This window comes from Vicia villosa, linkage group LG4, assembly GCF_029867415.1.
Source record: "Vicia villosa cultivar HV-30 ecotype Madison, WI linkage group LG4, Vvil1.0, whole genome shotgun sequence".
Classification (NCBI taxonomy): Eukaryota; Viridiplantae; Streptophyta; class Magnoliopsida; order Fabales; family Fabaceae; genus Vicia; species Vicia villosa.
In genome coordinates this window covers 125,939,361-125,960,156 of record NC_081183.1, presented here as the reverse complement: position 1 = coordinate 125,960,156, position 20,796 = coordinate 125,939,361, and the positions used below count along the sequence as shown (strand labels likewise).

Below are 20,796 nucleotides of genomic sequence, written 5' to 3'. Positions count from 1 at the left end.
ATTTTGCAGAATGTGCTTTCTTACTAAATTTGTGAGGAAATAAAAAAAGTACTAGCAAGAATTACCCGCGGCCGTTTGTGTAAGTTAGTCATGATTTAACCATGACAAAATAATTAGAAGACTTATTTAATTATATTTTAATATTGGCAAGAATTTATAAAATCCTATATTGTAGGATATTCTGTCTTACGCGTCTTTAAAAACGACTCTGGTAGCAGTGTGCTAGTATATCATTACTATTGAAATTTATTTATGTGTTTGACTCTCTTTAACGCCACTCCTGTTGAATTAGCGTATGGAAAATTCCTATTCTTGTTGGTCCTACTCTCCAACCGACAAGACAACAACTGATAAATAAGGTACCGATTATAGTATCTCAGATTCATCTCAAGCCATGTATTTTCATGTGAACATTCACGAGTTGAGTCCAACGTGTTAAACTGTTTTTGAACTCTAGTGTTTAAGTTGATTCGTTCACACTTAATCTGAGGTAAGAAAAAAAGTGGCAGGCTGGTCCATCTGATGAGCTTAAAAATACTCTTTTTTTAAAAAAAAAAATTATTGACTTTGTTTTCTCTTTTTCAGCAACACATTGGCCCATTTTATCGCTTACATTCTAGTAGTAAATTTAGGTTTTGTTTTTTATGTAAATTTTAGAAGATTAATTTTGATTTTTTTTTTTTTAATGTTTTGACACACCAACACAACTCGATGTACGTTTTTGTATTACATTAAATTTATTAAAATTACATTGGTTCGTGGTGACTTCAACAAAATCAAACGTATATAATTGATGATTTGACAAGTGTATCAAATTATATGAACTAATAGTTAAAATATTATCTCATATTAATTTTGAGATTCATTTTGATTCCTTAATTTTTAAAAGTTTCATATTGATCCGTTAACTCTTTAAAATATATCATGTTGGTATTTTCGTCTAATTAGCGGCAAAAAAACTCAAAAGTCGATCGTTAAATCAGTCGCTAATATGATAAAAAGGATTAAAACGGTATATTTTGGAGATGTAACGGACCAATATGAAACTTTTTGAAGTTAAGAGACCAAAATGAACCCCAAGATTAACATACGGGATCAAAAAGGGTATTTTGCTTAACTAATAAGATAAACGAATTTTAAGTATAAATTAAAATTGTTGGAACAATTAGAGGTTTTTTAAAAGGGAAATGCTAACAAGTGCCCTTGAGGCACTCTTTAAATAATTAAAGTTGTAATTTTTTTTAGGGTTAAATATATTAAGCCCCCTGCCATTATAGCGAGTTTTGGTTTACGTCCCCTGAAGTTTTTTGTATTAAATGCCCCTTATAAAACCCAAAACCTGGATTTACCAAACCCTTTTATCACATTTGCTGACTGAGCTTTGACTTGCTGGATGATGTGGCAAAAGGGTTATATAATTGCCAAAACATCAACAAACATGAAAATAAACCTTAAACTCATGCAATATCATTTGACATCTATATTATTTGGCATATTAGATTCCTTTTTAATGTTTCCAAATTCTTTAACTGCACAAAGATCTTTACTCCTAGAACAGTTGGTTTTCTCATCAGCCCATGTAATAGAGTTGGAAGTGGAAGCATCGCCGTTAGCAGCAACTATACTTGTTTCTCCTTTGAGTTGTATTGATTTCCTTTCAGAATCATTATGTTCTACATCACATTGGCTTTCTAATATGGTGATGGAATGGACAACTTTCTTTACAATAGAAGAATCGGGAGAGGGTTTGTGAACATCATCAGATGATTTGGCTATTTCCTTTTTGTTTTTTGAGGGACTTAAAATAAGACTACTCTTAAAGGATGAAGGTAGGTCTTGTATATCATCATCTTTCCTGACTACTTTACTACCAACCCTTTTTTGCTGCTCCAATATGGCTGTTGAATTTATTTGTTCATCACAAGTTGTGTCTGTTTGCTCTGATGATAAATTTGAAACAGTGTACTCATCTTGCATGATTATTGTACTCGTGAAGTCATACTCACTAATAAATGAACTTTTGTCACCACTCGACTTCCCACGTTTAGTTTTGGACCCTGTAACACACAACCAGACTTGGAAAGTGGAAAGGATAAGAATAAGTAACTACAATACTCCATTCCTCAGAACTTAGGCCCTTAACTTTACGCCTATATCATATCACCCATAAGGAAAACAAATAATACAAAACAATAAACAGTTACTCCTGAGCAAAAATGGCATAAGGATATCTAGTAATCTAGGATTTCCTACAATTATAAACGATTCAGTAAGATACCTCCCCAGTTCCAGTTTCTGTTTTATCCTGGATTTCCAAGCTAGAAAAACCTAATTGTCCATCCTTTCCAAAATTTTCCATTGGTTCCATATCCAAATTCCCAAACAACCTAAGAACATTGTTCAATTTCTCCGAGTCTAAAACTGAGCACCTCTTATCTTGCAAGCTCCCAGCAAAAGCTTTGCTGTTAACCATACAACTAGAAGAACAAAACATGTAAGTTTCGTGGAGGTCATACACCTTGTGCTCCTTCAATGAAATTCAATATCTACCCTTCTGAGGGCGTTCCGCTGGCAAAGCATTGTGGCACAAAGGATAACCGCACACATTAGTAATGGACCTTTCAGTTACAAAATCTTCATACTCACTTCTTGATATCAAAGATCCGACTGCAAACAGCTGGTCTTCACTCTGGATGCCATCAAGGAGGGACAATGAACACCGAAATAAGTTGCTACAGTAAAAATCACAACATACAGTAATGATCGGCCAGCAAAAATCACAGTATGAACAAGCAAAGCAAATCGAAATTACATGTAACAAGAGCCAAAATCACAACAAAAAACAGGTTTAAAATACCTGCGTTGCAGAGCAAAGAGGACAAAGGGAATGAGGATGGAACGAGTGAGGGTTTGGTAGAGGAGTTTATGAGAGGTAATAAGCGCTTATGAAATTCATTTATAAGCACTAATGTTAGTAGATAAATCCAAATAAGCTCTACATAAGCCAAACAGGATATTAGAGAAAAGTAGAGAAATCGAGGGAGAGAAAAGTAGAGAAATCGAGAAATCTAGTTTTGATCGGATTAGGGCTTCATGTTTGTTGATATTTTGGGCAATTATATAATCCTTTTGCCACATCATCCAGCAAGTCAAAGCTCAGACAGCAAATGTGGTGAAAGGGTTTGGTAAATCCAGGTTTTGGGTTTTATAAGGGCCATTTAATAAAAAAAAAAACTTCAGGGGGCGTAAACCAAAACTCACTATATTGGCAGGGGGCTTAATATATTTAACCCTTTTTTTTTAAATGTGTATATTCAATGCATTAGAAATTGAAATATTGACATTTATAAATAATTTTTTTCTTTATTTAGCATCCTTAAAGAATACCCTGAAAGCACTGGTTAGCATGACCCTTTTTAAAAATATTAAAAACAATGAGAGAGAATGAGAGAGAGAGAGAGAGAGAGAGAGAGACTATATGATATAAGAGGGGATTGTATTCTTGCTCTCTATTGATTTACACTGTCACCTGTATATATAGGCAATCAAACACATTATTTGTTATTTGTAGTATTCAAGTGTGTTGAATACATGCTTACTACATTTGATGTTTACATGTTGTATTCGAATGTGTCAAATACAAATAACTCCTACTCAATTATCTTAGACTATGTTGTCTACAGCTATTTCGACTCTGTCAAATACACCTATGTCGAATACAACTTTCTTACTTAAACAATAAATTACTAGTTTCTAACTCGTCACTTAATACATGTTTTCAAGCTTCTATCTCAATGCTTATGTTCAACTCATCGAACCTGACTTTCTCCAAGAGCTTGTGAGTATATCATCTAGTTGCCATTATGACTTATAATGCTCAAGTCCAATCTTTCTTTTATTTATTTGATCCCTAAAGAAATGATACTTATTCACTATGAGCTTACTTCGACCATGACATACAAGATGATTTACCAAGTCGATAGTTGATTTGTTATCCACAAAAACTTCATTTTCTTATATTCCATAGTCTTGAGGTCTTCGATTAACTTCTCTATCCATATTGCTTGACATGTGTGCATAAGATGCAGCCACGTACTTAACTTCACAAAATAACAATGCCACAATGCTTTACTTTCTTGAACTCCAAGAGATGGGTGCTCCACCAATCATGAATAGGTGGCCTGTAATATTTTTATTTTCATCTTGGTCTCCACTAAAATCTGAATCAGTGTAGCCATATATCTCTGCATTTGTACTAGTACTCTTCTGTCTTGGAATCAGCACACCATGATCAATTGTACCCTGTATGTACCTCAACACTCTCTTGACTCTAGTTAGATTATACTTTGACAAATATTTGCTTGGTGTTGCATAGATACCTTAAGGATCTAATGATTAGCTTGTACAATGTTGAACTTACAAACTCATCATCAATTGTGCTCCAGTCTCCAATAGTGTGACAGTTGCATTACAATCGTTCACCTTCAACCTTTTTTAGATGTCTTAAGCATACTTCTTCTGGTGCAAGAACACTCCTTCAATTGTATCTTTTAAATTTCATCCCTTATAAATATGACAAATTCCCTAAGTCAGATATTTCAAATTCCTGCATCAGTTCAGCTTTAACTCTTTTTATTTATGCTTCATTTGCACTTATGATTAGCAAGTCATCCACATACAAACATAGATGATTTGATCGCCCTTGTATACATCATTGACATATAGTTCATGCTCTGAAACACATTTTGTGAATCTTGCTTTGATTAGGAGGCCATTTATTCTCTTATTCCAAGCCCTTGGGACTTTCTTTAAGCTATATAGAGTCTTCCTCAATCTGAACACCTTCTGCTCTTGCCTTTTGATTTTGAATCCTGGTGGTTGACTGACATAGACCTCTTCTTCCAACGGTCCAATCAGAAATGTTGACCTTACATATAATTGATGTATCTTCTATCATTTGTATGATGCAGTCAACACAACAATCCTGATGGTTTCCAGCCTTGTAATAAGTGCATAAACTTAGTCGAAATTAATACTAGGTTTTTGTAGAAAACCTCTTGCCACTAGTCTTTCCTTATGCTTAGCAATTTCACCATCCCGTCTTAGTTCCAACTTATAGACCCACTCCACATCAATTGGTTTCTTGATTGACTTTTCGACAAGTTCCCAGGTATCGTTCTTCTCGATCTCCCTGAGTTCTTATTGCAAGGATTCCAACCAATTTAAATAGTTCATAGCTTGAATCAAATCAATTGGTTGTGATTCATCCATCATCATCACTTCTCCTATGAAGTCCCCATCTGCATCAATTGCTTGATTGGGAAATCTCTCATATCCAGCTAGCAATGTCGACTCAGTTCTCATTCTAGCACATCTTCTAACATTATGCTCAAGTGGTTACTCATTTCAAGGGGTTATGGCTTCAGTTTGTTGATCTTCTTCAAGCACTTTTGTGAGTGTATCTTGCTCATGTCAAACCGACCCATGAGTCCAATTCCACCCTTTTCTTTCGTCCACCATAACATCCCTACTAATCACTAGTTTATCATAATTTGGTGAATACAACTTGTATGCACCAGTCAAATGATAACCTATGAGCACCATGACCTAACGTTGATCACCTAGCTTCTTTCTCAATTGTTCAAGTACATGTCTAAAACACATTGATCCAAATACTCTAAGATGGCTAACATTTGGCTTTAGTCGTGTCCAAGCCTCGTAAGGTGTTTTTTTACTACCTTCTTGGTTGGTCATCTATTTAGAATTATATTGCTGTCAAAGTTGTGTCACCCCAAAATCTCTTTTGCATTTCTTTAGCTTTCAATATACTCCTAGTCATGTTCATTATACTTCTATTCCTTCTCTTGGCTATACCATTATGCTGAAGTATGTAGGGTGAAATGACCCCATGCTCTATACCTTCCTAATTGAAATATCTTTCAAATTTTATAAAGGTGTACTTTCCTCCACCATCGGTTCTTAGTTTCTTAAACTTGTATTCACTTTGTTTCTCGACACGCAATATAAACTTCTTGAATTGTGGGAATATCTCACTCTTCTTGTTGATAAGATAAATCCACAAATATCTAGTGAATTCATCTATGAAAATTAGGAAATAGTAGTTACCTCCATTTGATTTTACTTCAAAAGGTCAACACATAATAGAGTGAACAAGCTTTAGATTTTCTTTCCACTTCATGGACAAATCATGTTTGAATACTTTCCTAGCCTGCTTTGCTTTGCAGCACTCCATATTTGAGAAGCCGTAACCAGTTCTTGTCTTCTACAGCAGTCGAAGCAAAATAATTAGGATCAACCAGGTCAATGTCAATCTTGAAGGTTTTGTTATATGTCAATGGTGCTTTCACGATCATCCTTCCTCCACCATTATACACCTTCACTGATTCTCTTCCTGCTTCATGTTATACCCTTTTGCAAGTAATTGACATATGCTTATCAAATTACTTGTCATAGAAGGTACATATAATATGTAACACCCCAGTTGTTGAATTATTACTTTATTTAATTATTGTGTATGGCAATTAAATGATTAGGGATGCGAGGGTGTTGAGAGAAAGTAAAAGTTAAGTAGAATAATTAAATTGATATAATAATTAAATAAATAGAATAATGATAGTTGGGTGGAAAATAGGGTTGGTAGAAATTATGAGAAAATAAGGAAATTAGAAATAATAACTGATTAATATTATTTTGATGAAAATTAGAATTAATATTAAAATAAATAGGAAAATATAGGAATAAGGGTGATATAGTGAATGTAGGGGTAAGTGAGGGGGAAAAGAGTAAAAGTGAATTAATGGAAGTATTTTTAGGGTAAACAAATAGAATAGTGAGGGAAGTTGAGTTTACCGATACGTGAAAATTTTGGGAGAAAAGAGAGAAGCAGGAGGAGGATGAAAAGGAAGGCTTAAAAGAGAAGAGCTCAAGAACAAAGTGTTTTTGTTGGAAAATTCAGGTAAGGGCGGATATTATTCATCTAAGGGTGCCTAAATTATGAAAGGGTAGAGAGATTTCCCGCAATCTTCAATAGGATTTTCCTTGTTCTTATGGATTCATGATAAGTTGTTAAATAATGATGCGATTATATTTTTATGTCATAAGTTGATGTGCAATGGTGTTTTGTTGCTATGGTATTTTGTGTTCATGAACTAACTGATTCTATAACGAATGTGAGTGAATTTGGGTGTTTTAGGATATCATTATAATGAATCAATTCATGATAGAAACATAGGTTTTTGATGTTCTGAGGGTAATTGATGTTGTAGTTATGTTAGATAGTGATTTTAGGGAGTTTAAGCGGTTATAATTGGGACTGGCTTGAGGGATGAGGGTAGAAGATGCATAATGCAAGCAATATGTGAAAACTGGAATTTTTAAGAAAATTGAACTATGTCAATCAATTGACATCATGTTCCAATCGATGGCATCAATGTAAAAATTGAAAAAAAAAATAACGATGTCAATCGATTGATCAGGTAGTGCAATCAATTAGTTTTGGGAAAATTGGAGACACTAGTGAGGGTGACTGATGGCAATCGGTTGACATCCTGTGTCAATCCATTGATGGTATATAATTTTTGAAAAATACTAAAACTGAATGATATTTTATTTCCTGACGATTTATGCCATAACTTTAGTTCCGTAGGTCCAAATGATGTTCCATTTGAAGTGTTAGAAAGATAACGCAAAACCATATTCCATGGTGATGGTTTTAGAATTTAATTATGTATGTATGATGAATCGATATGAAATCATATGAATACTTGTCATGTGTCTTCATGTTATTATGAAGAGAAAATAACCATGAATTAATTGTTTTTGTTCTATAATGTTGAGTGTTAATCCTACTGATTACGCTACTGTGTGATTGTGAATAATTGATGATGATGTTGTGTAGAATGTGTAAGTTATGATGTTGATATAATACCATACTAGCATCAATTATGTTAATGAATTATGTGATGTTGTTGTCAGATAGTAGTTCGGAAGGGGAACTATTACCGTTGGGTCAATGCGTGTTTTGTTTATTGTCAGGAGGGGATTTTAAACATTATGTTGTTGTTGCATTGACGTGTATTGACATTCATCATTGTGTATTTGTTGTTTATGAAATAGGCAAGTTGCAATGCGAGTAGGATGGACTCGGTGACTTGTCCCGAATACGAGCAGGGTGAATTATGGGTTCGACTAAGGTGAACTTGGTACCTGACTGAACTAATTGTTGATGAGATGGGACCACATGCATATGATTCGAGTTGATGTCGTGAATCTCATTGCATATATTTAATGATTAATATGTATTGCTGATGTATATTATGTTGAGTTGGGTGTGAGAATGGATTGGTGTATTAACGAATACTCTTGTGTGATTGGGTAGTGTGTGAATCGATCCTAATTGTTTTTTCACCATTTATTATTTGAATGTATTTTCACCCCTTTTGGTTTGATGTTGTCCACCATGGATATCTTACATATAATCAAGATTAGAATTGTTGTTGTGAGTGGAAGATAGTTATTGAAGCTTATTTCCTTTTTGTTCGTTATTGTCTTAGTGGTTATGCTCTAAATATGTAACATCGGGGCTACGAACATTTGTTTTGGTTTATTGAGATTAAATTTAAGACATTGATAATTCTACTGATTATGTTTTGAAGTTGAGAACAAATATGTTTTGAAAGTTGTTTTTATGAAATATTTTGTTGCTATATGATTAAATATTGAATTGTTTTGAAGTTGATAGCACTTTAATTGTCGTATAATTATTTTATATAAGTATTAGGATTAGGGTGTTACACAATACATCAATTATAATGGCCCGTCCATCATCTCTTTTAACCACAACTACGTTTTCTTTTCGACTTGATTTGACATGCATGTCATCTACATACCTGATCACTTTATTAATTGATTCATCTAACTTGGTAAACCATTTTTTATTACCAGTCATGTGGTTACTGCATCTTGAATCCAGGTATCACATATTGATTTGTTCATTATTCGACTGAGTATTTTCCATGAGTAGCACATCATCATAGTCACTTTCTCCAACATATTGCACTTCTTCATTATATTTTGCTATTGATTCCTTCTTTCTCTGGAAATCTCGTGCATAATGACCAAATCCTTGATAGTTGTAACACTGCATCTCCTTCATGTCAACTTTCTTGCTCGACTTCTCATCATTAGCAAGATTCTTTCTTTATTTCGCCTTTTCTTTTCCAGACTTCTTTGTGAATCTTGCTTACAATACATGTTCTGCCACTTTCTCTCTTTTTGAGTTCCTTTGCTTCAGCCTTATCTCATGACCTTCTAGCGAAGCTTGAAGTTCTCCCAACTTCATATTATCTAGCTTCTTGGACTCTTCGATAGACACTACAATATAATCAAAATTTGTAGTCATACATCATAACACTTTCTCAATCTTCTGCAAACTATTGATCAATTTACCTCACGCCTTCATCAGGTTGGTAAGTAACACTAATCTTGAGAAGAAATCAGCAACTGGTTCATCTTCCTTCATTTGTGTTATCTCAAACTGCTTTCTTAGTGCCTGCAACTTCATCCTCTTCAATTTTTCCTCTCCATCGTACAAGTCCTTTAACTTGTCCCACACTTCTTTAGACATTTATTCTTCATTGATCTTCTCTAACATATTAAGATCCACACATTGATGAATCAAGAAAAGAGCTTTTCCATCTTTCTTCCTTTGTTTCTTGTGTGTAGCCTTCTGAATATCATTTACATTCACTTCCAACGTAGGTACTCCATCACTCACAATCTCAACCACATCTTGAAATCTGAAGATGAACTTCATTTGCACATCTTCTTTCATCCGTGTTAATATTTGGTTCAATCTAGATATAAAATACTTGTCATGACAGTGAGTCATTAAATATAGTAAAAATAAATAGACTTTATTTATTTTTATTCAATTTATTTATGACAGGTAAACATTTCATTCTATCAATCAATTAAGTGTCGGGTGGAATGGGAGTTTTAATTCTTAACACAACTTAGTATTTCTTACAATGTAAGTTATCTAATGGATGGATACTATGGGGAACAATAAACAAATTGACTGGATGTTGTAACTTGTGCATATTGCAATTCATAAAAAACAGAAGCTACGAACAATTTGTATAGTTTCTTGGTTAAGCAACCTACTTAACTAACTAATCAATTAGTTAATTAGATAGTTAGTTAAGACACTAACAACATAGGAGAATCATGTTTAAGAATTAACAACTAACACACCCCTATTAACTTATAAACCTAAACATTCATCAATCCTAGTTATTTCCTTAAAAACACAAATCTATTAATCTTCAAAGCCTTTGTGAAACCAACAATAAGCTGAAAATCTGTTGGAAAATAAGTGAATTTAAGCATTCCATTCATGAATTTTTCTATAATGAAATGAAACCTAATCTCTATATATTTTCTCCTTCCGTATGAGATTGTATTCTTAACTAAAAATACAGTTGATCTATTAAGGCACTTAAGTGTTCTCTTTTCCGCCACTAGGTGAGACATCCTAGGTTCACTCATAAACCTATTGATGATTATTGCATATCAGATGTCATATATGTTATTGCATAAGTATCTCAATGACCTTATAGTTTGTCATCAAACTTTGACATGCCATCGTTGTATCAACTTCCACTCTTGAAACTTCCTTTGTTTTTCTTCTTGAGGTTCCTTTCATTTCCATCTTTTTTCACCATCTGGGCGTGTAAATCATGTTGAGCTGATTTATTTTTTCATCTATCAATCATTATGAGCTCATGAGCCTTCAAAGAACTTTGTAGGTCCTTTATTTTCGTGGTTTTCATATTTTTTGTATTCTTGAATTGCCACCATTATGAAGTCAAATCTTGAATTCAAAGATATCATCACCTTTTTTAACCACTTGATGATTAGAAATAGCCTCACCACTAATCTTCATTTGAGTAAATTCAGAAAGTTTTAAGGATGTAAAAACATATCAAGACTTGATTTCATCAACCTAATTTGTATGTCTCCCAATAATCATGCATATGAACGCATTACTAATCAATATTATCACGTATCGTTCGTCTATACCGTTCGTATCTGAAACGATATAGCAAGTTTTACTGTATTGTTAAACCAAGATTCCTCAACCGATTAAACAACACAAATAACGTTTATAACCCAATACAAAGTGAATATGAAACACTAGTTCCATGTCTAGACTTAGGTTTTGATAGATGATAAAGTTATGTCAAGATATAAAAGTTGTATTTCACAAACATTCAAACCATAGATATCCAAGTAATGCAAATATTATCATTTATATTGATTAGTAACTTGTTCATACACAATAATCAAAAGGAAAACATACAAAAGAAAGGAAGATTACATCAAAACTTGATACCAAAGAGGATTTAGCTATTCATTGACATGGTAGCTTCACAAACAAGGAAATGGAGAAGATGATCAAGCATCAATGGTGATTTCTTGACGATCAATGCTTTGATTCTTCGATTACTACTTGCTACAATGTTATCTTTCTTCCTTGAGCTCTAAAAAGGTGTCCCCCTTCAAAATATCTGAAAATCTCTATTTAAAGAGAAACAAAATATCGCAGACCGCGCTAAGCACAACATTCCGCGCTAAGCGCGCCCTCTCAGAAGTTTAAACCGCCTTAAAATCGCGCTAAGCGGGCTATCACCGAGCTTAGCGCGATACATTCTGCCAGAACTTCTTGTTTTCCACCAGGACCACGCTTTGACCGCGCTAAACGCGCCTTCAAGCACAAAAATCCAAAACTAAAAGAGCTTGAAATCCTTCTCTAAGCTTTTCCATTGTTCAAGCTTCAATCCTTCACATCAAACCTACAACTTTAAACAAAAATTGAGTAATTAAGAACTATGTGCGATAAACTAAATATTCTATTATTTACATAGAAACAAGGAATAATTCATAAATTTGCAACAAAATGGGCATGAAAAGCGCCACTAACTATACTAAATATTTACACAATTTGGCACCTAACATTTGCGTATGTTTGATTTTGCAATAACAAAATTTAATTTTAAATTAATTAACCTTGTAAAATTGATTCACACAAAAAATGAATTTCGAAAGTAATATGATCTATATTTAAATATATATATATATATATTTGAGTGTGAAACAAATTTTTTTATAAGAACACAAAGTATACAAACCTACAACTTTAAACAAAAATTGAGTAATTAAGAACTATGTGCGATAAACTAAATACTCAATTATTTACATAGAAACAATGAGTAATTCACAAATTTACAATAAAACAGACATGAAAAGCGCCACTAACTATACTAAATATTTATACAATTTATCACCTAACATTTAGGTATGTTTGATTCTGCAATAGCAAAATTTAATTTTAATATAATTAACCTTGTAAAATTGAATCACACAAAAAATGAATTTCAAAAGTAATGTGATCTATATTTAAATAAATTTATATATTTGAGTGTGAAATTTTTTTTTATGAGAACACAAATTCATTCAAGAAGAAGAAAATGGGGTTTATACATTACTTCGAAAGTATAATATATAACTTCAATTAGAATTAATTTTTTTTTTAAAAATATCTATTTAGTAGAATCAAATAGGTCCCAATCAAGTCTACAATTCTAGTCACATTTGACTTACTAGACTTGTCATTCTTATAAAATAAAAAAGCATATATTTATATTGAAATTAGGTTAACATAACACCGACATTGATGATTTATCTATAAAACTTTACATGAATTTCAAGTCTTTTGTTAAGGCGTTGATTTAGAAACATAAAATAAGTTGCTGGAAAAGGAAAAATGAATGACGTGGATTACTAGTTAACTCAATTAAATTTTCAAAAAATATAAAGACCTGGAATTGTGGAGGAAGATACATAAATTCAACATAAAATTTTATCATCAATGATACAACATAAAGTATACATTTTACATTGCATTAACTAACTCAGAGAAAACAGAAATACAATATCAAATTATTCTTTATTTATTGACACCGACATCTCAAAAGCCATGTCTTATTTTTTCCTTTAATATTTTCTTATGTTTAATCTTAAAGAGTCTCAATCGACTATTTTTAAAGATTCTCAATTGACTCTTAGGAGACAACAATGAAAATAATCATGTATCTTAAAATATACTCCAACCCAAAACAGAATATAAAATAATTTTTTACTTTTTGTAAAAGTTAATTTTATCTTAAACATAATGAGTTGTTAAAGAAAATTACCAGTACTGGTAATTAGGAGGAAGCAATGATTGAATCACGTTGTAACGGAATAAAAACAAGAGAAAAAGCACACTCATTGTCACCCACATGTCCTTTTTGACTTGTCCAAAAGATAATCCCTTTCATTAATGACCTGTTCCTTAATAAACAGTACAGAATTTTCCTTTTCTTCACATAAAGGCATGGATGGAGTCCATTTGCGTCAACACTTACAACTAGCTTTCTTCTCTCCACAAACAAACGCGTACGAATTTGTTGGCTCAGAACAAATCCAACTCTATTTTTGTCACCACAAGTGCATTTCAGTTATAAATTTATTACACATTTATTTCATTAGATAACAACATATTTTTTTAGTTAGTCTGATTGCCGCAGAATTTGATAGACAAAAAAGTTAATGTTGATCTACATATGGTCCGTTGGTCCGATCCGCGTACCCGCTTAAAAATAACAGGTTGGATTGACATTTTAGGACCGCCGTTCGCCATAGGTCGCTCCGCCCAAACCCGCCGTCCATCATAGCTCGCTCCGCTCAAACCCGCCGTCCGCCATAGTCTGCCCCGCCAAAAACCGCCGCCCTCTAAAACTCGCCGTTCCGTCAAAATCCGTTATTTTTTAGTTAATTCTACTAATTCTAATTTTTTATGGTTTCATTTTATACATTTATTTATTTTGTGAATATATACAATATTTTTAAGTAAATTTGTTTAAAAAATGTTTTATAAAAAATTATTCTAAAAACTATGTGAAAAATCCAATTAAAATGTAAAAAAATATTAAAAAAATGAAAAAATAATAAATAGAAAGATAGACGCCGCCGCCCGCCAACCCGTCGGAACGAACTAGGTTTTTATGCTCATTTCAATTTGCGAGTTTGCCCGCCCCGCTCTTTTTTTAGCGATATATAACGGAGCGGGGCTTTCTCAATTTGCGAGTTTGCCCGCCCCGCTCTTTTTTTAGCGATATATGACGGAGCGGGGCAGAAAGCCTGCTGTGCCACCCTATTCACACTACTTGATATCAAAATTGACCCTAACCGAGTGGATCAAATAAATCTCCACCCGGTATTCAATACGGTTTTTGAAGCGTTTTTTACAATTTTAAGTTTTAACGGCTGCCATATTTTTTAGGGGCTTGTCATTTGCCATCCCTAAATTAAATTTTAAACAACGTACAATATTATTTTATTGTTTTATTATTTTATAAATTTTCTTTATACATCTTTCATTTCATTTACAATAATAAAGACAGATGCAGGCACGCCCGCAAAGCAGAAGAAGAAGAAGAACAATAGACACCTTCCTCCATATGGCATCATGTAGGGAGGGGGATACCCTCTCAATGCCCCACACCGACAGCATTATTGAAACCATTCATCTTTATTCATTATTTAATTTTTACAAAATATATAAAAGAAATCGAATTTTCAAAATATAAACACAAAAGAAGCATAAAAACAAACAAATATTGATCATATACCCATCTGTAAATACACGAAATTAAAAAAATAAAAAAGGACCGTTCAATAAATTTCTATGCTACGACAAAAGTTAAAATATTTATATAGTTTTTATATATAAAAAAGAATAAAATATTGGAAGCTGTCATAGCTTTGTCTTCTGTACTCTGTTTCCAATCATCTTGAGCTCAAATTTCTTGATCACACCAGCAATGTCTCTCAGAGTTGTATCCAACCCATAAGGTGTTTTGTCATATGTGGTTTCTGTTGAATTTAGAAACACTTTACATGATTCTCTTCTTTGAGCTATGGTTCCATGGTAATGAAAATATTTTATTCTTCCTTCTGTGTTGTGAGTTGTTTTTCCATCTAAATTCTGTGACATGTGCACACCAGTTGCAAATAGCCTACGTGGTTGCACTGCATATTTTCTGTCCCTCCTAATCCCTTTCTTTACATCTTTGTACACTAGCTTCTCAATTCCCCATTTCCTGAAAATTCATAGACCCATGTGAGAAAAACATACACATAACATGGCCACAAATAATAATAATAACATTACACCAATTGTTGTTATCAAAACAACTGTAAAGGCAACAAAGACATTCCATTTCATAACTCAATACAACCTTTTCCTACTTCCCATGGTATGTATGCCAACAAAATTAATTAAATTCTCACTACTATTTTTTTAAAAGTATGGTCATATTGGTCCAAAAAATAAATAAAAAATATTTTTCTATGTTTCTAGAGCTTTGTCGCCCGACTCAAATGATTAGTCTCTACAATTATGCGCGCAGAAGACGAAGATATCTAATTTCTACCAAAAAAAAAAAAAACTATTATATGTCTAAAAAATTCAATATAACAAACTTAAATTTGGACCAGTGTGTGTTGATCCGGATTACAGCTGGATTAAAGAATTGTAAGAATTGTAATGGGGCTGTAAACATTGTAAACAGGTATTATAAGTATTAATCAAAAGGATTTGAGTGCACAACAAACAAAACTGTCATGATCAAACCATACTTTTGGACAAGGCAACGACTCAAGGGTCCTAATCTAATATCAAAATCAGTAGATATATACATGAAAGTTCTGAAAAAACATCATCTCTCTATGCAACACGCCTCTGTGAATTTTGCACTAGTGGACCATGCAGGCAACGGTTTATAAACATAAAGACCCACACCAATCTAAATGCTCATGAACATTATCATCACCCTATAGCATGCTCTATACTTTTTTTCAATTACCACAATTAAGATGATGTAGGAAAATGCTAGAATCTTTACCTAATTCAACATGAAAAAACTTGTGAATAATTGAAGACTAGTTTAGAATTTTTGGTAACACATTAAAGACTTGAACAAAACAAGACCAATTTCTTGTTTTAAATAGTTAACAAAATTGTCCAGCTAATAAATTAGTAAGAAATCAATAATCAACTTAGAACAAAGTTCAAAAGACCCCACATTGACCTGTCTAAAGAATGCCCATAACAAAATCCAAACAGGTGGTATGCAATAATAGATACCACACATCACAAATCAATCACCCCCCACCCCCCACACAAGGAAAAATAACAATGTTCAACCACTCAAGATCTACAACATTATTTTAGCAACAAGACAAATTAAGTATACAATTAAAAAAAACCAAATTTTCATCCTTTAAATGAACTACCAAAGTAAATGTTAACCGAACCCCATTATTGATTCACTTCATAACCTCGCACACTACATAATTCCTCTAAAACACCAAAATCAGAAACACGACACTGGCACTGGCACTAATACATCGACACCAATAATAATTTGACAAAATGAATAAATTAAGTGTAATTTGAAGTGTTAGTGTCAGTGTCGATTTCAGAGGTATGAGTGCAACAGAACATAATACAGATCCACTACAAATCTTGCAAAATTTTAACCAAATAATTCCATAACCGACACAAAAATTCAGTTCATAATCTGCATCAATTTCACATCACAACTCATAAACCAAAACGCAATCATAAGTTCATAACAACAAATAACAAAACAAAATAGCCATAAAATATATGAAGCTAAAAGATAGAGAATGAGAACAATGTACCTATAAGTTTTTCCATAATCAGAAGCATGGCAAAGCTTGTTATTCATTGGCATCTGTTCAATTGTAAACTGAGAGTATTCCGATAGCGAATCAAGCACCGTTTTAATCGTACTTTTCGGAGGAACATAGATATACTCATCAACATCAAAGAAGAACATCCATTTCCCCATAAACTTATACCTATGTAAACAATCATTCACAACCATAAACTGATTATGATAATACCCGTCAAACCTCTCTTGATCCCTAATATCTTGCAGAGTCACATAACCAAGCTCAATCCACGGTTTCAAAACCTCATAAACCTCTGCATGAACACCACCAGCATCATGAATCACAAAATGTGAACTAGGTCCAAAGAATTTCACATGGTAAGCAATCCATTCACGAACTCTTTGCGGATTCAAGTTCCCGTAAAGCGACGAACCGCAGTAGAAATAATCGTACTTCGGCTTGGAAGTGTAAATCGATAAATCTAACGTTCCGTTAGCTTCGTTAAGAACTTCGATTCTGTCGGTGGTGTTTAAGCTTGTGTCACCACCGCCGGAAGTTGAAGCGTAGAGAATCAACTTCCCGCCGGTGTTGTCGGTGTTTACCGGCTCCGAGAAGGTACAGTTTACTATCACAACCGTGTAAACACGACCGTAGCCCCAGTCAGGGAGCATCTTGTAACCGACGGTGGTGATTTTTCTCGAATCTCCGTCACCGGCGGCGGAGATCCATTCACATTCGTAAGTCGGTTTACTATAAAGATGAAGTGGCTTTGAAGCTATACCGATAATGGCGAAAGTGTTGACGCCACCGCGATAAGCTCCCATGGTGACGAAGTTATAAGCAACGGAACCGTACGGGTTAAAAGCGCGTTTGATAATTCCGTTTTCAAGAACACGTTCGTTGTTAACCGTTGGAGCTAACGGTGGAGGTGGTGGAGGTGGATTTGGAACTGAAGCTAACGATTCAGTAACGGTAACAAACTTTTCCGTTACGGTTATGTTGTTTGTGTTGGTTGTTGTTGTGGTGTTAGGGAGTGTTTGGGTGACTCTAGAGATGCAAAAGCGAATATCGGAAGCTGAGATAGTGAAACGTGAAGGAATGAATTGGAGGAAAGTGGCGACGGTGCAGAGAAGGAAAAGCGTTGTTATTAAGAGCTTAAGTTCAGCGGCGTAGTTGCCGAAAAGTGATAGGAAGAGTTTTTTTTCTCTTTCTTTGGCCATTGTGGTTTTTTTTTTCTTCTTCTGCTTCTTTGGAGAAGAGAAGAAGATAAGCGCTTTTTTTGTTCTGCTTCTTGGGAGAAGAGAAGAAGAGAAGCGCTTTTTTTTGTGGGTTTGGAATGAGTGGGGTGTGTGGTTTATAAACGGAATAAGGTTATGATACAATTAGAAAGGGAATGTTATGATTTGTGATTGAAGGTTGTGTAGTAACTTTGAGATTATGAGATTATGCCGACCATTATAATATATATTATTTTTTTGAATTAATTCATAAATCTTTATATAAAAAAAATTATTTGATTAGATTTACCTGTAAGAAAAATTATATCTTCATTAATGCATAAAAATTAGATCTGATTTTTATTTGTATGAAAATGAAACAACACATAAAAAGATTGAATGGATCTGTCAAATTCTTTTTGAGTGATTAATGATATGATTTTTTAATTGTGTAGATTAACTTGCTATTTTTGATGCAATAATTCACATGTTTTGTATGTTAGTACCACCTTAAATAAAAAAATAGAGGTAATTTGGGTTAGTTTTTTCTACCTCTTTTCCAATAAATAAATAGAGGTATCAAATTCGAGTTAATTTCTTAAAAAATATAATAATTAGTAAAAAAGAGGAGAATTTATTGTTTATATTATTTTACTTGATTTAAAAGTTTTACTAATAGTATATATATTGAACAGAACTATTATACTTTTATTTTTATATTTATCTTATATTTGTGTGATAAATTTAACTATTTATGGTCAATTTTGTGAACATGGATTTTTTTTTTGTAATATTTCTTTCTTACAAGTATATGAGTTTTTCAATAAATTATTTCAAATCGTTTAAAATTTATCAATTTTTATCCTGTTAATATTTTAATTTAGTTTTAATAATTAATGGCATTTATATGTATTAGTTAGTTCAACATTTAATTTAATCAAATACTATAAATATAATATGTTGTTAGCTATCAACAAATTTAAATTAATTTATATTTTAAATATACATATGTAAATTAGTGTTATTGACATTAAAAAAATTTAACTTATAAGTGTTTCGAATTTTTATAAATTAATAAGAGTAATTAATTTTTTTAGATAATTAATATATTACAAACCTATGATCATGGGATTTTCGGACTATATTTTTAAGCGTGTGTTATCTTTAATCGGATTAGGAAATAATCAAAATAAAATCTTTTCAATTTATTGGATGTAGGACTACGAAAGATTTAGTTGATTACTCTACATAAAAATTTAAAATTTTGTATTGATAAAATAAATATTGTTATTAATATAGTTTTATGAAAGTGGTCAAAATAGTGCTAATTAGATAGTAATATAATTTTTAAAAAATAATTAATGATTTATTGAAAATTAAAAATTTATTTTTTTATTAATAGATTACATATTTTAAATATAAAAATAAAACATATATCAATATTTAATTTAAATCTAAATTTGAAAGTATTTTATAATTTTTTTTTTTTTTTGCATGTATAGGAAGTACTAGAGCTACGGTTAACTGTAGCGTTGTCTGTTAATCACCGTCTGATTCGGTGTTAATTGTCTTAATTTCTGTTTCAGATTACGGTACAACCAATGAGTAGTTAACTCGCTTTCCCTTTAATCATGTTTAGAGAAACATTTAATATAGTCAAAAAACAATTAAGGGAACAAAGAAAAGGGAGATTAAAGAGCTACTACCAGTATGGGGAAAATGATTAAAAAAAACTAGGGAAAAGGTAAAAAAAACAGCTTATTTTCTTTGGGAAGAGAGAAAAGCAAAGATTTAATTATTGTAATGAAAAAGGTATTGTAATTAGAAGTAGTGAAAAAAGAGGCAAAAAGATGAATAAGACAGGGTAGGTCCTAGGCAATTTTTATAGAGTAGGAAAGAAAGAGAAAGATGGAGAGATGCAATCGGTTGGTGTTGGACTTGTTACCGTTAGAATTAGAGGTTGGAACTATAAGAAGGTGATAGAAATAGAAACAGGATTCATGTTGGCCACCGTTTTGGCGTCAAGTGTCAACACACCCTACGTTCATATCGTTTTATCCCTTTGATTGCCGGTTAACACACACGGCATATTTTTTTTGGAATCAAAGGTAGGATTTGTGTAACATACACATACTATTTTACATTTATATGGTTCCCTCCATCCCTAGAGTGATTTATTGAGAATAAAATAGTATTTTAAAATAAGTGGCTCATTTCATTTTTAATATACCTTTTTTTTAATAAAAATTTTGAGAAAGTCTTACCTCATTCTTTAGGGCTCTTAGGCACCACGTGTCTTTAAAATTATCTCTCTGCTTTTGGAGATGTATCATCGGACGCATTTTTTTTTACTCAGCGTGAAAACGTTCCGTATGTGCATCTACAAAATTTGTTTGTATGTATATTTACGAAATAAACCCAGAAACAGAAAACTAGATAATCAATATTTCAACGATAAAAACAGCATTCATAAAATAAAATTAGCATTACATTGATGATTTCAACAGAAAATTAAATATTACATTTGAATATCCCGGTGGACGCTTGCAAATCTCTAAGATTTTCTCGACCGTACCGTTCTTCGTACCTTCGCTACAAACTCGAGCGGGATTTTCTCTTTGAAATCGTTCACCATATCGCCAAAGCATCCTCTGATTCTTGAGCTCAAAGTTGTTGTAAACAACATTCCCTTCGTTGTCAACTGAAGGTGAACGACACTCGAGCTTCACAACCCTTCGTTTGTCTCCGTAAG

General features: G+C 32.7%; 1 protein-coding gene across 1 annotated transcript; it reads right to left on the bottom strand.

Annotated features, from left to right (window-relative positions):
• Positions 1-14,728: 14,728 nt before the first annotated feature.
• On the bottom strand, positions 14,729-18,195 carry LOC131595165 (galactan beta-1,4-galactosyltransferase GALS3-like). The gene is made up of 2 exons (XM_058867450.1): positions 16,834-18,195; positions 14,729-15,227 (listed from the first exon to the last, which is right to left on the bottom strand). Exons 1-2 carry the CDS (start codon positions 18,045-18,047, stop codon positions 14,882-14,884), a joined length of 1,560 nt encoding a protein of 519 aa, XP_058723433.1. The 5' UTR covers positions 18,048-18,195; the 3' UTR covers positions 14,729-14,881.
• Positions 18,196-20,796: the final 2,601 nt, after the last annotated feature.